The sequence below is a fragment of the Oryx dammah genome, unplaced genomic scaffold (genome assembly GCF_014754425.2).
Source record: "Oryx dammah isolate SB20612 unplaced genomic scaffold, SCBI_Odam_1.1 HiC_scaffold_1, whole genome shotgun sequence".
NCBI classification, from domain to species: domain Eukaryota; kingdom Metazoa; phylum Chordata; class Mammalia; order Artiodactyla; family Bovidae; genus Oryx; species Oryx dammah.
The window spans coordinates 63,974,267-63,987,433 of NW_024070185.1; the positions used below are offsets into that span (position 1 = coordinate 63,974,267).

Below are 13,167 nucleotides of genomic sequence, written 5' to 3' on the forward strand. Positions count from 1 at the left end.
AGTTGGTGGTTAAACCCACATAAAAGTTAACTACAAATGTATTGGGAATAAATGGAACACAGAAACATGAAACCACACCACAAGGACACAATCAGAAACATCCAGAAAGTGAGAAATAATATAGGACAGAGGACCCAGTTTCTCAGCAATAAATTACAAGGGAAAAAAAAGTTGAGATTGAGAGAGAAGCCATAGATTTAAAAATTTTACAAGAGATGTATAATCCAACTGGGATGTATGGCCCTTACACGGCTCCTGCTTTGAACATTCAATTTGTTAAAAAATTTTTTTCTCTTTGAAATAGTAAAATCTTAACACTTAGTATTTGATGATATAAAGAAATTTCTGTTACTTTTTCCACTTGTGACAATGGTATTCTGTTTTTTGCTTTGTTCTTTAATTCTCATCTTTTAGGGAAACATACTAAAGAAAAAACAAATGACCTGGGAATTAAAAACAAAGCAAACAAACAAAAAGCAATGTTTAGGTCCCCCAGATATAACTAGCCCGGTAGAGGACCTACACAGAATTGTATTAAAATTGGCCCAGATGGTTCTAATGAGCAACCAGGTTTTATAAACCACTGATCTGGAGCAAGCCATATCAATAGGATAAATAACCCACAGAGTTCTAAATGTAACAACATGTATCCAGAAGTACTCTTTTTGATGACAGGAATCAGTATTTATAATAGCCACAAATGGCTAAAACTGACATCTCTGAATTCTACTGTACTTATTTTTTAAGGTACTTAAAGAGTTTAGTTAAACAAATATTTACTTAGCTCTCTGATTTACTTAGTTCCCTAGGCAAACATTTCTTGGCTTCTTATACATATTGAACAAACCAGGAGAACAATAATGTCAAAAGCCTTAATGTCCAGGCACAAGGCAATTAGGGCTAGTAACAACTTATGATCTATAAACCTAACCATCAAGAGATTAATGAGAAAGCCTTTTCCATAAAGTAACTGGAGCAGAATGTTATAAACCTGTGAACCATAGAAAAGGTGATTTAGGCTATATCAGACAACTTCATTCCAACTTAGTCTTATTTCACTTATCTCACAATCTCAAAACTCATGTACAAAACCAATGCTGGAAGAACTATTAAGAAATAAATAACTTAAGGGGAAAATGATCACTTTAATCCTGAGTAAACCCATCTCAGAAAGATAAGCAGAAAAGAGCTAATGGATAAGTAACTGATTCTTTGGTTAGTGATAAATCAAACATCCCCTTAACTTATCCTATGAGCTGCCAAGTAAAGACTGTCACATAGCAAAATGAAAAGATACTGCCATGATAAATCTGGCCAGATGCTTTTTCTCTGATTCAAGTAGCTCTCCTTAAAAGCACACACAACTGAGAAGGAATTTCCCAATCCAGACATTATATACATGGAGCTTTAGTAGAGAAATGCTGCTCCAGCATTCAAATCATCCTCAAAATATGATAAACAGTTACAGAGGCAGAGATTATAAAGTTTAGGAACTAGAGTTGTAATCGCACATCTAATGGATCAATTCAAATCATAACAATAATAATATAATGACATACAGTAAAGGTATCAGGAGGATTATGCCTTTTTTGCATTTGCCAGGTGACTCAAATACCTTTTCTGATTTACCCAAAATCAGTGTCTACAATACCTGACTTTGCCCAAGACATGTTGCAAATTCAGTAAAAGTTTAAAAATAATTGAAAAGCAAAGGGTGTGTTTCAAAAAGCAAGCCCAAAATACAAGAACTCGTTGTCTAAAACCCTGACTTTAAAGCTATATAAACATAAAAACTCAGGGAAGAAAAAGTTGTCACATTGAACTTTTATATTTAGTTACCCATCCCAGAAAGGCTTTTAAGGCATAGCATGATATATCCCAAAATGATTTTGAGATAGAGGTCGGGGGGGAACTACCTGCATACAGAAGTTTAGGATTTTATGTTTCAGCGGTTATCTTATGAACACCACTAACAGATCTAGTTCTTCAGGACGGAGGTATAGTTTGCCTGAAAAAAAATCACTGTGGTAAGAGAATATATGGCTTTTTGGAGCATGCCATTTAAGGGAGAGAAAAAAAATGACCTCAGCTAAGTGGGAACTTAGATATTCAATGGCTGAATGAGGGAGGGAATAAACTTGAAGTCTGAGAGTGGAAGTTGGAAGGAGGAGGAAGAAAGTACACTAGAGAAGATAAAGGATATATTTTTAGACAGGTGGGTTACTGAGTAAGCAAGTTCCATCACAAGAACAGAACTGGCAATTAGATAAGTAATTCAAATTGTGATCAGACAGATGTTCTATAAATATTTGCTAACTGGCATATGATTATTAAAACTACTTTGGTAAACACTGTGTTCAAACTGAATTTATCTCCACTTGTAACTCTGGCTTACTAAACCTTTTCTTGGGCTTTATTTTCCAGCCTATTAACCTTTACAGGTTAACCTTTATTCTCTAAAATACCTTATGTATTTTATGTACCTATTCTGCTACATTTATTTAGAGAGGTAAGTATACAAAATGTTAACTAGATTTTTAAAAAGTATTAGAAAAAAAATTTTTTATGCTTAACAAGGTTTGTAGGCTTTCTATAAAAAGCGTAAGTTATTTCAAAACATATTATTTTTCTTTCTTAAATTTAGCTCTATAGCCAGTGAATCTTATACAGTTTCTCTAATCAGTATTTCACCTTTTCTTTTCAATCTCTTATGATTTTTGCCCTTCATATTTTTTGTAACCTAGAAGTAATTTCTGGCAAACAACTCATAATTCTGGCCATTTTTATGGATATGGCAAGATTAGTATCTATTACCCTTAAAGACAGAGTGGTCTCTGAGTATTATTCTAGTACTCTAGAAGAAAGAGACCCACAGGGTATGATGCAATTACCAAGAAATAGTTCTCTACAGAATATTGTCCTCTATAGAGAACACTCGTTACCCTATGATTATAAGAAGTGACAACAGGACACTTCATCATGTAACATTACCATGTTTATATGCAACTTTTAGTTCTCAGAAGTATTTTGACATATTATCTTTAGTTCTTTAATAGCACTTTTCCTCTGAAAAAATCCAAGTACGGGGTATGGCCTTTGAATATGACTTGAAAATCGCAGAGAAAAGAGGGAGGAGAGAGGAAGGAGAGGGGAGAGAAAACAGGAAGAGAGGGGACAGGCAGAGAGAAACTATTTCAAACACAAACATTAAAAATTTAACGTGATATGGCAGAATAATCACTGTGAGTCAAGACACCTGCTTCAAATCCCAGTTCTGCCAGTAACCAGCTATATGACTTCCTGTGAGTCACTGAATTATATTTCTTACATTAAATTTAGCTTTATAAAAACTTACTACAATTAAAGTACTTTCAAATATCGTGTTACAACAACAGTTCAATTAAAAGTACATCATTTTGCCACATGGAGTTAGTCCTTCACTTTTGTCTCAATTTGACCTGCAGCCTGATTACTCAGGTTGCACACTTAAGATGTACTTTGGAGGAAGACGGAGTGGGCGAAGATTCCTTTGCAAGATGGGATGGTGCTGAGCCGGTGAGGGAGTTAAGGAATAAGTGCATATGTATGCAGAAAACCTGGTCATTCACCAATCAGGATCCTGAAGAACAACTCTGCTTAAATTTCGGGGTGGAGAGGGGCAGTATAACCAGATGTGAGGGAGGCTCTGAGCTGAGGCTTTCTGGTAATCACAGCCTCCACCCTTCAAACCTTTGCTCCCCCAGTGGACACCAAACCAGCTTCCAGTTCCGGGTTCTCAACCAATCGTATCAAGCCACAACAGAGGGCTCCGCCGACCCGGGCACCGTTTCAGGGCTCCAGAGCGAGATTCACAAGGACCCCAGCACCTGTCGGCCTCACACTGTTCCCAAGAGAAGGGGGTGGGAGGGAACAGAAGGTCTACGCCCCGACCTTTTGGACACAGACTACCACCAAGTTCATGAGCCCTCTGGACTGAAACAACCTCCGAAAGCCGGGGGAAGGGGCGCTGCTCGCCCTGACCCTCCCACAGATTCTTCTCCCAGGGCTAATTCTCGGGTTTACAGGTCTCATTCTCCGTCCGTGGTTTCTCAGGCCTCAGGAACCCGGGGCCTGGGAAGCGGACAGACGGATGCCGAGAATGAAGGCAGCGGGGGAGGGTGCACTCCTCGCCACCAGGAGGAAAAAACAGGAAAGCAAGGGTAGGAGCAGCTGTGTCCCCCTCGGTAAGGGCGGGAGACCGACAGACCATCTATCGAAGGGTCTGTCATTCCTTCACTCACTCACCAGGAGAAGCAGGGAGCATCTGAAGTCGGGTAAGGATAGGAAGATGGCAGGAATCATGGTAACGCCAGAGTCCGCGGCAGGGACAGGCGCTGGCGTCTGGGACTGGAGAAGGTTGGGTTAGGATAGGAAAGGGCTGGGCTCCGGGCGCCGGCGGCAGTCGAGGATTCTCCCGGCAGCGGGACCCCGTCCTCTCGACCCGGAGCTCCAGCGGCGAACACCCGGGACAACTTCCAGAGAGGCCTCGCACACCCTCACTTCCGGGTCCTGCCTCTCTCAGAGCCCGTCGGAACATGTAGTCCTGCGCCATTCTCAAAAAGCACGTCATCAAATGCACGGAACTCTTTTCCCATCAAGCTCTCGGGCCTGGTCCAGCAAGTCGGCCGCGCGCGGGGCCTTGTGGGATAGAAAGGGCGTGGGGAGAGTTATTAGGGGACGCGAACTACAATTCCCAGAAGGCTGTGCCGTCAAGAGCCTCGCGCCGCCTTCCGAGGGGTTCCACTACTTTTCAGCTCGGTGGGCTCAGTCCCAGCTGGATGTAGTGGCCTGGCCTGGCAGGAGGGGCGGCCCAGCGGGGGTCGTGCCTCCTGGAGCCGCCCCTAGGACGTGAGTCCTGGAGGAGGCGACGGTGAGTAAGAGGGGGCCTGGCTGGGGAGGCTCCTATCGGTCTGCAGTGCTTAGCCCCTGCCTCAAACTCTCGGCCCTCCTGGCCTGAGCTGTGGCCTGAACCTCCAATCACTGGCCTCCTTGCCTACTTGCTCTTCTCTCTGCGTTAGTTCTAGCATTATAAAGTCAGAACCACCCCCTTGTTGTGTTTCAGTGGAATGTGTTAATGACTTACCCGTAATTGTCACTTTGGACTCCTGTAAGGAATAGTTACGGGATGGACTGGGGAAGTCCGTTGTAAACTGAAAAGCTCAGTGCGAGAGTGATTGCTACTGATGGATGGATCACTCCTACAGGATAATTACAACACTTGCTAGCCAACCAGTTAAGGAACTTAACCTGGGCCCGGTTAGCTCTCCAGATTCATTTACGAACACCTAGCTAGATCGCCGTGCCGCCAGTTGTAGCCAAGCAGTCTCAACTGAGCTTGCCTGTTAGCTCAGCTGCTGAAGAATCTGCCTGCAATGCAGGAGACCCTGGTTTGATGTCAGTCACCATCTCTGAGAACTTTCCGAACAACCAATCCTTTGGTCCTAATCACAGTTACTCTTCCTTTGCTTGTGACTACAGCACCACTTTGGGCTTCCCTGGTGTCTCAGATGGTAAAGAATTCGCCTGCAATGCAGGAGACCTGGGTTCTGTCTCTGAGTCGGGAAGAACCCCTGAAGAAGGGAATGGCTACCCACTCCAGTATTCTTGCCTGGAGAATTCCATAGACGGAGGAGCCTGGCGGGCTATAGTCCATAGAGCTGCAAAGAGTCAGTCATGACTGAGCGACTAACAGTACTACCGCTACAGCACCACTACAGTTATTATTGGAGCGTTTATTACACTGGCTTGTTTTATAGTTAGTTGATGATGATACCTTTGCGTTTTATAGAATTTCATAACTAAGAGGTTTTGATCTATAAAAATTTATGAAAAACAGCGCTAAAAATTTTTTTGTATACATTTGAGGTTTTTTAAAAGGATTTCTCAGGCTGACAAAATTAAATAGTGATGGAGTCAAGATTTTTATTTAGGTCTCCTCTCCACTAGTCTGGTGTTCTTATCTCTTTACCACTCACCAACCTCTCTGGTAAATAGAAATGAGGAGTTAAAAAAGATCTGAGACAGATGAGTATGAACTCATTACTCCAAGAAACTAAACTTTGACCCTGGTCACCCTCTGGACTTAGTACTCAGCTTATGGCTGATTTTTCACTCAACAAGCATTCACTGAAAACCATCTATCTACCTGTTTCTGTTCTAAGTTGCTAAGAATTATGAGATGTATATAAATATATATAACTGAGATAAATTTTTAATTTATTTTCCAAAAGTTTTTTTTGTGTGTGATTCTGATGTGTCCAAAACTCTGATCACCTGGAGTGATCTAAAGTGCAGAACAATGTCTAGAGATCAGAACAGTGCCTATCACATAGTTGTCACTCAACCTGTTGAATGAATCTGCATGGTCTACTGATTTTATGTTTCATATTTTAGGGGAAGGCAGAGCTGAGGTAGCCTATGTTTACACTGCATATTATTAAAGAACTGGACCTTGAGCCCAAGTATAATTACTCTTCTGTGTTTTAACCTCCACCCCTGTTTTGCAGCTTCTTTAAATCACTTTAATTTAATCCTGCATATAACTGGTTTTTCTGACATGACAGACTTGCTCAAACATGACAGAAGTCTCTCAAAAGGCCCATAATTTCTGCCAACACATTAACTGAAATTGTCAGCAAAATAAAGCCATGAAGAGCTAAACTTTACAAAATTAAGAAAATACTTTCACTTTAACCAGTAATCCTTGTCAACGACAATCAAGCTCATGAACTGTAATAAATTTATTTTACAAAAGAGAGTCACAGGGATTGGAGTTTCACTTTTTGTTAAAATCAGAAGAGGGCTTGCTTACCTTTATGGTAGATTATTAGCTGAAGCTAATTAACAGCTGCTCCCTTTAGATAGGTACACATGCTCCAGTTTGCCGTGTTACTTATCACTCCCTGTGTTTCTTGTACTTATTATCTCCCTTATCCTTGTAGGTTCGAGTTTGAAACTTTGATAGGACATCTTAAGTTTAGGATGCAAGTTTATGATCATTGATGAAACTACTCCTCTTTCCTTCCATCAGGTACTTGAATTCTTCCTGCTCCTTTTCTGACATAATCTAATCTCTGCTTAAGCACTCTTATGATAGGGAATGTACTATTTTCCTATGCAGCTAATGCATTTCTAGAAGAGTCTATCAAACCATATCAAATGACCAGTCAGCAAAATTTTCCTTAATGAAACATGGTTTATCCTAATGGTGTGATTTCCAAGTTAAGTTCCTAAGGTCAAGATCTCTAACTAGGTATATTTCCGCGGTGGACACAAGAAGAGAACAAATAAAAATGCCTCCTTTTGTGGGCATGAAAGAAAGAATGAGGTACCTTCTAATTTAGCACTTAAATCTAGGTAATTTTAACCTGATAAGTTTATATCATTATCTATTTTGTGACTTCATCATCACCTTTAGTCCCAGTATCAGTTCTAATATTTAGTATTATGTGGAGTCAAATCACCTGTATTAACTTAGCCAGCCACTGTGCCTTTTGAACCCTGGGTCTAATGTTAAATACTTAGCCTTTTTTTTTTTTTTCCTTCAGCCCCTGATAAGCATCTTAGAAGCATCTAATCCTTTCATTTTACAGATGAGCAACTTGTACAGAAGTTCAGCTGCTTTGCTCCTTATGTCTCTTCTAAAACTAGGACTGTAGACATTTTGAATCCTGGTGAAGTGTTTCTAGTAAGCCATAATTATAACATACCCATTTAGAACTGGTGAGATGGATTTCAGAAGTGTTTCCTATGGATATTTATTGGTTGCATCATCATTTCAGGTTGTTCAGTTGTTGAGAAGACTATGAACAGGTCAGAGAACTTGTTCTTTCCCGGTTCTTCATTAGCATCCCAAGTTCATGCTGCTGCTATTAATGGAGATAAGGGTGCTCTTCACAAGCTTATCGTAGGTAAGCTCCAAGTTCCTCTTTAAGTACAGAAACTTGAAAAAATAACTCTTTGTCCTAAGGAAATTTGTTCATTTTAGTTTTAATTTGCAGTTTACTCACATGTTTTAGTGGAAATACATTATTGTTTATATTTGGTTTCAAGACTTGGACAAGAAAGAAGTTAAGTCCTGAAACTTAAAACTGTGGTTTTTAGATTAGATGAAAAGTACTTGAGAAATACCTGTGTATTTGGCATCAAATCTAGATCCGTCTAGTCAAGGCTATGGTTTTTCCAGCAGTCATATATGGATGTGAGAGTTGGACTATAAAGAAAGCTGAGTGCTGAAGAATTGATGCTTTTGAACTGTGGTGTTAGAGGAGACTCTTGGGAGTCCCTTGGACTGCAAGGAGATCCAACCAGTCCATCCTAAAGGAAATCAGTCCTGGGTGTTCATTGGAAGGACTGATGTTGAAGCTGAAACTCCAGTACTTTGGCGACCTGATGTGAAGAGCTGACTCATTTGAAAAGACCCTGATGCTGGGAAAGATTGAGGGCAGGAGGAGAAGGGGACGACAGAGGATGAGATGGTTGGATGGTGTCACCGACTCAATGGACATGGGCTTGGGAGGACTCCAGGAGTTGGTGATGGACAGGGAGGCCTGGTGTGCTGCAGTTCATGGGGTTGCAAAGAGTCGGACACGACTGAGCAACTGAACTGAACTGAACTAGATAGGTACTCTAAGGTGCTAAGAGAATTAATTTGTCTTTTAGTAATTCATCTGTTATTAGAGATCTCTGTAAGAAAAGAGATCTGGAATGAGATATTAGATAATGATCTATAACATTTAATATATTCCCAAAGTAATGTTTACAAATGATTTAAACTTCAGTGATTTTAAATTGATTAAATGTTCTTATCACTGATTCAGCTGATTGAAGTTGATAGTGGTCACCCTGTCTTATATATAGAGAAAGGTCCAACATGGTGGTTCTAGAAGAACTTCTAGAGAAGCTCTAGAGAATAAAGTAAACAGGAAAAAGACAGTGGCTGAGAATTTTCCAAGACTGCAAAAACCACAAATCTACATAGTCACAAGTCGTTAGTCTCAAAGAAAATAAATAATATAAAAATCTCAGTTATTTGTAATCTCGATACATACCACTAAATGTTTGATGACATCATGATTGACAATCCAGTCTTTAAAGTCAACACTACTTGAACCTCCATACCTATTCCTTCAGAATGTATTTTCACTCTAAATGTCTTGTTTTTCCAGGAATTTCTACCCATGCACCCTAACTGATGACTAGTTTTTCTATTCCTCAATATGACATAAATTTTGTCTTTGTTTCCTCTATACATCTATTCCCTCTCCCCTTTTTTACCTTCTACCCCCTTACCTTCTCTGCTAAGCAAACTCCAACTCATCTTCAAGGACAAAGTTCTCTTATCACATTCTCTGTAAAGATTTCTCTTCTCTTTCAGAGATGTGATCCTCACTTCACCTCAGCTATCTACATTCAGTTACTCTTCGAATTTGACATCTTCTACCACCTCTGACTCTTCCACTCGGACACCCACCATTCAACTAAAACTCTTAGTTCCAGCTCATTTACTAATGAGAATGATAGTTTTTCAGTGTCACTGAGTCCTCCAATCCATTATCTTTTCTACTTTTGACCATCATTATTCTTCTGTTTTTACTTTCCTTTCTATTCTGCCCTGATTCCACAGTCTATTATTAAAATCCTTCTCTTGGAAGAACTCCCTTTTCTTCTCACCTGTGACACCTGGCTGTTGCAATCCCAACTCTGGATGGACCTAATCCATCTACCTCTGTCAAGCCCTGAACAGTTTAACCTGTGTGAAAGATTGGTAACACCTTAAATTCCTGCCTTGCCACTTCAGAAAGGCATTCAGACTCTGCTCATCATATTACATTTCTCCATATGACTGCCCCATACCTTTTTCCTCTACTGAAACTCTGACTACTGCCATATCTCCCTCCCTCCCTTTCTTAGCTAATTCTTTATGCTTCTTACTGAAAGTGGAAACACTAAACAGGAAATCTCCCAACTTTCAGCCCAATAACTATGTTAGCCTACAGCTTCACCCATCTTCTTCTCTCTTCCTGCTAAAACAGAGCAAATATCCCTTTCTGTCAAAGATAGTTTCTCCCTATGTCTGTCTTCTCAGGGATCTTGTTTCATATTTTTAACCTCGGATTACTACATCATCAACCTTTTCCTTTATTCTAAATTCTTTTATTAACATTGAAGATAAACATGCTCTGTTAGCTCCATTATTTAAAAATCCTTCTCTGTTCCTTCTAGGTATCCCCCTCTAGGTATTGCCATATTTGTCAGCCTTCCTTTGTGTAAATGTATGAGTACATGGGCTAAACGGCTTTAACAGTGACTTAAATAAGATAGAGGTATATTTCATTCTCATAGTAGAACAAAGGTAAGTGGGCAGTCTAGGGTGGAGAGACATCTCTGCTTTACAAAATCATCCAGGGATGTTGCTAGAGCTTTACTTTGCCATTCTCAACATGTGGCTTCCATCTTTAGGTCAAAGGCAGATTCTTTCACTGTTGTCAGAGCCCAGCCAGCAGGAAGGGGGAAAGAGAGTGTGCAGGGTAGCAATTTGTCATCCTGGAAGTGGGTGGAGTTAAGAGCCATGCCTAGGACAAAAAGCCTAAAAAAACTTCTCTCTCTCTGAATGGCATCACGCCTAGCTAAAACTTAGGGTGCTCAGTTCCCAGAAAGAAAGAATGAGAGAGTGGTATGGGGCACAGTTATCAACCTGTCACCAAAACCAAGCTTCTTGAGCCATCTGCACTCTTTATCCCCACATCTTTATCTCCATCTATATTTTACTGAAAGAAAAGAAAATATACTTTCTTATTTTGAAATATATGTATAGAGAAGTCCATAAAACTTAAATGTTCAATTTAATGAATAAATATGAAGCAAAAGTGCATGTAGTCAATATTAGGTCAGAGAACAGGACATTGTTCTTCCAGAAGCCCCAGTTCATTGTTCCTTCCCTCTTGGCATAATATGGTGTCCTGACATTTATGTTGGAGAAGGCAATGGCACCCCACTCCAGTATTCCTGCCTGGAAAATCCCATGGACGGAGGAGCCTGGTAGGCTGCAGTCCATGGGGTCGCTGAGGGTCAGACACGACTGAGCGACTTCCCTTTCACTTTTCACTTGCATGCCTTGGAGAAGGAAATGGCAACCCACTCCAGTGTTCTTGCCTGGAGAATCCCAGGGACGGGGGAGCCTGGTGGGCTGTCGTCTATGGGGTCACACAGAGTCGGACATGACTGAAGTGACTTAGCAGTGGCAGTGACGTTTATGTGATAATTATATTGTAGTTTTGCCACCTGGTCATATGTCTTACACTCTATAGTTTAGTTTTGCCTTTTTTGGACTTTTCTCCTAAATGTTCCATATTTACTTGTACTAAAAATTGTATATTCAGTTATATCAAGCTCAAAACACTTGAATTGCTTCCCATTGTATTTGGAACAAAATTTTGAAACTATACCTCTTTCTCTCTCCAACCTCACATTTCACCACTCTCTTCCTAGAAAAACCTGCTTTATTTTCATTTCTCAAATCTGTAAGCCCTTTTCCATCTCAAAGCTTTTGCCTAAAATACTATTCTCCTCATTGTCTGTCTGGCTGACCTTTACTCATCCTTCAGATCTCATCATTGAGGTCACTTCTTCATAGAAGCCTGCTCTGCCCATTGAATCTCAGTGAAGTCTGTTCACTGTGTCCTCTCTTGTAACTCTTCAGTTTTCTTTCATAGAATTTATCTCAGGTCATAACTGTGTATGTTTGACTATTTTAATGTCTCTCTCCTCTCTAATTTAATAGCCTCCATGAGTATAGACTAGGACTGTTGAAGTCATCATTATACACACAAAATCCAGCACAGTGCTTGGCACATAGTAGGCACATGAGAAATGCTTGTTGAAGAAGTGAATGAAAATTATTTTCATTGTTTTAAGTATCTTTCCTCCCAATAAGTCTATAATCATTTAGAGGGCTGAGATTAAATCTGAATTGAGTTAAATTGAATTAAGAGACAAGTTAGGGCTAAATTTCATTGGGAAAAAATTTTTAAGTCAGAACTCCTCAAGAAAACATATTTTATAACTCTTTCATTATTTTAACATGAAATATAATCATTAAGGGGAACAAAGTGTGCAGTATAGGCTCAATCATACAAATTAATGTGTTACATAATAAAACTTGAAATATTTCTGTAATTTTATATCTCCAAAGGAAAAAATTCCTTAAAAACAAAGAAGCAATCATGATATGAAACAACTACAGAACTGATAAATGTATTTATAAGTTGGTTCTGTGTATTTTATTGTGTTGTCTAAGGAATCCCTCACTCACTTTGAGCTGTAATATTGTTCGCCTTTTAAGAATTCTGCCGTTTTTGTCTTCTGTTCAAAGACAGTAATACCTTTGCTCTGTGGTATTTCCTAACATTTGTATATTCCCACCAAATAATATGTTATTTTTTTAGTATTAAGAGACATCTTAAATTTCAGTGTATCTTCTGTGTTCTTTTATGTAGCATGAATGATGATCTCTTAAGTATATGCTGTTTCTCTTTTCTAAACTAGCAACATAGTATTACAGATGAATTTTTTTTTCCTTCAATCTTTGCTCACCAACTGCTCCATGAATTCATTCACTTTAGCATTTTCTGTTTTCCCTTCTCTGTTTCCATGGAGAAGTGTGTCATGATGTGTTTGACTCCATGGAAACAGATGAGCATCTCTTTCTACATACACAGCTAATTAAATCGAACACTTTCTGTGCTGCCCATTGTCCTGGAGGAGGAGTGAAGAGGCTTTTCCTGAATGAGACATCATTTTAGTAGCAGTTCTTAGTGTTTAACCTAATACAGTGGATTAATATTTTAACATAGCTTATTACGTCCTAGATTCAGATGAATTAGGACTCAGTACTGGGCCCTAAAAACATACATAGTAAAATCCTTTCATTTTATGACTATCATTTATAGATGTGTAGATTTTTCTGTTAACATTAAGCTCAAATAATTTAATTGAATACCAGAGGTATTGTGGATAATATATTTTAGCTGATTCATTTTAATACTGTACAGTGTAATATAGTAAAAAGGATACAGATTTTAGAGTCAGATAAACCTGAGATTTTAATTCTGGCCTTGTCTTTTTTTT

The 13,167-nt window shown here is 39.4% G+C and overlaps 2 protein-coding genes across 5 annotated transcripts in view; one reads left to right on the top strand and one right to left on the bottom strand.

The window, feature by feature from the left end:
- ERP44 (endoplasmic reticulum protein 44) overlaps positions 1-4,555 on the bottom strand; it is an 86,231-nt gene extending 81,676 nt beyond the window's left edge. Inside the window, exon 1 of the mRNA XM_040238991.1 lies at positions 4,285-4,555. Within this exon, the coding sequence (XP_040094925.1) occupies positions 4,285-4,341 (57 nt within the window). The 5' untranslated portion in view covers positions 4,342-4,555. The remainder of the gene's footprint in view (positions 1-4,284) is intronic.
- A 183-nt stretch (positions 4,556-4,738) lies between these two features.
- Positions 4,739-13,167, top strand: part of INVS (inversin) — a 132,564-nt gene continuing 124,135 nt past the window's right edge. For all 4 annotated transcript variants that reach the window (XM_040239054.1, XM_040239040.1, XM_040239070.1 and 1 more), the window contains exons 1-2: positions 4,739-4,909; positions 7,821-7,949. In XM_040239054.1, the coding sequence (XP_040094988.1) occupies positions 7,844-7,949 (106 nt within the window). In that variant the 5' untranslated portion in view covers positions 4,739-4,909; positions 7,821-7,843. The remainder of the gene's footprint in view (positions 4,910-7,820; positions 7,950-13,167) is intronic.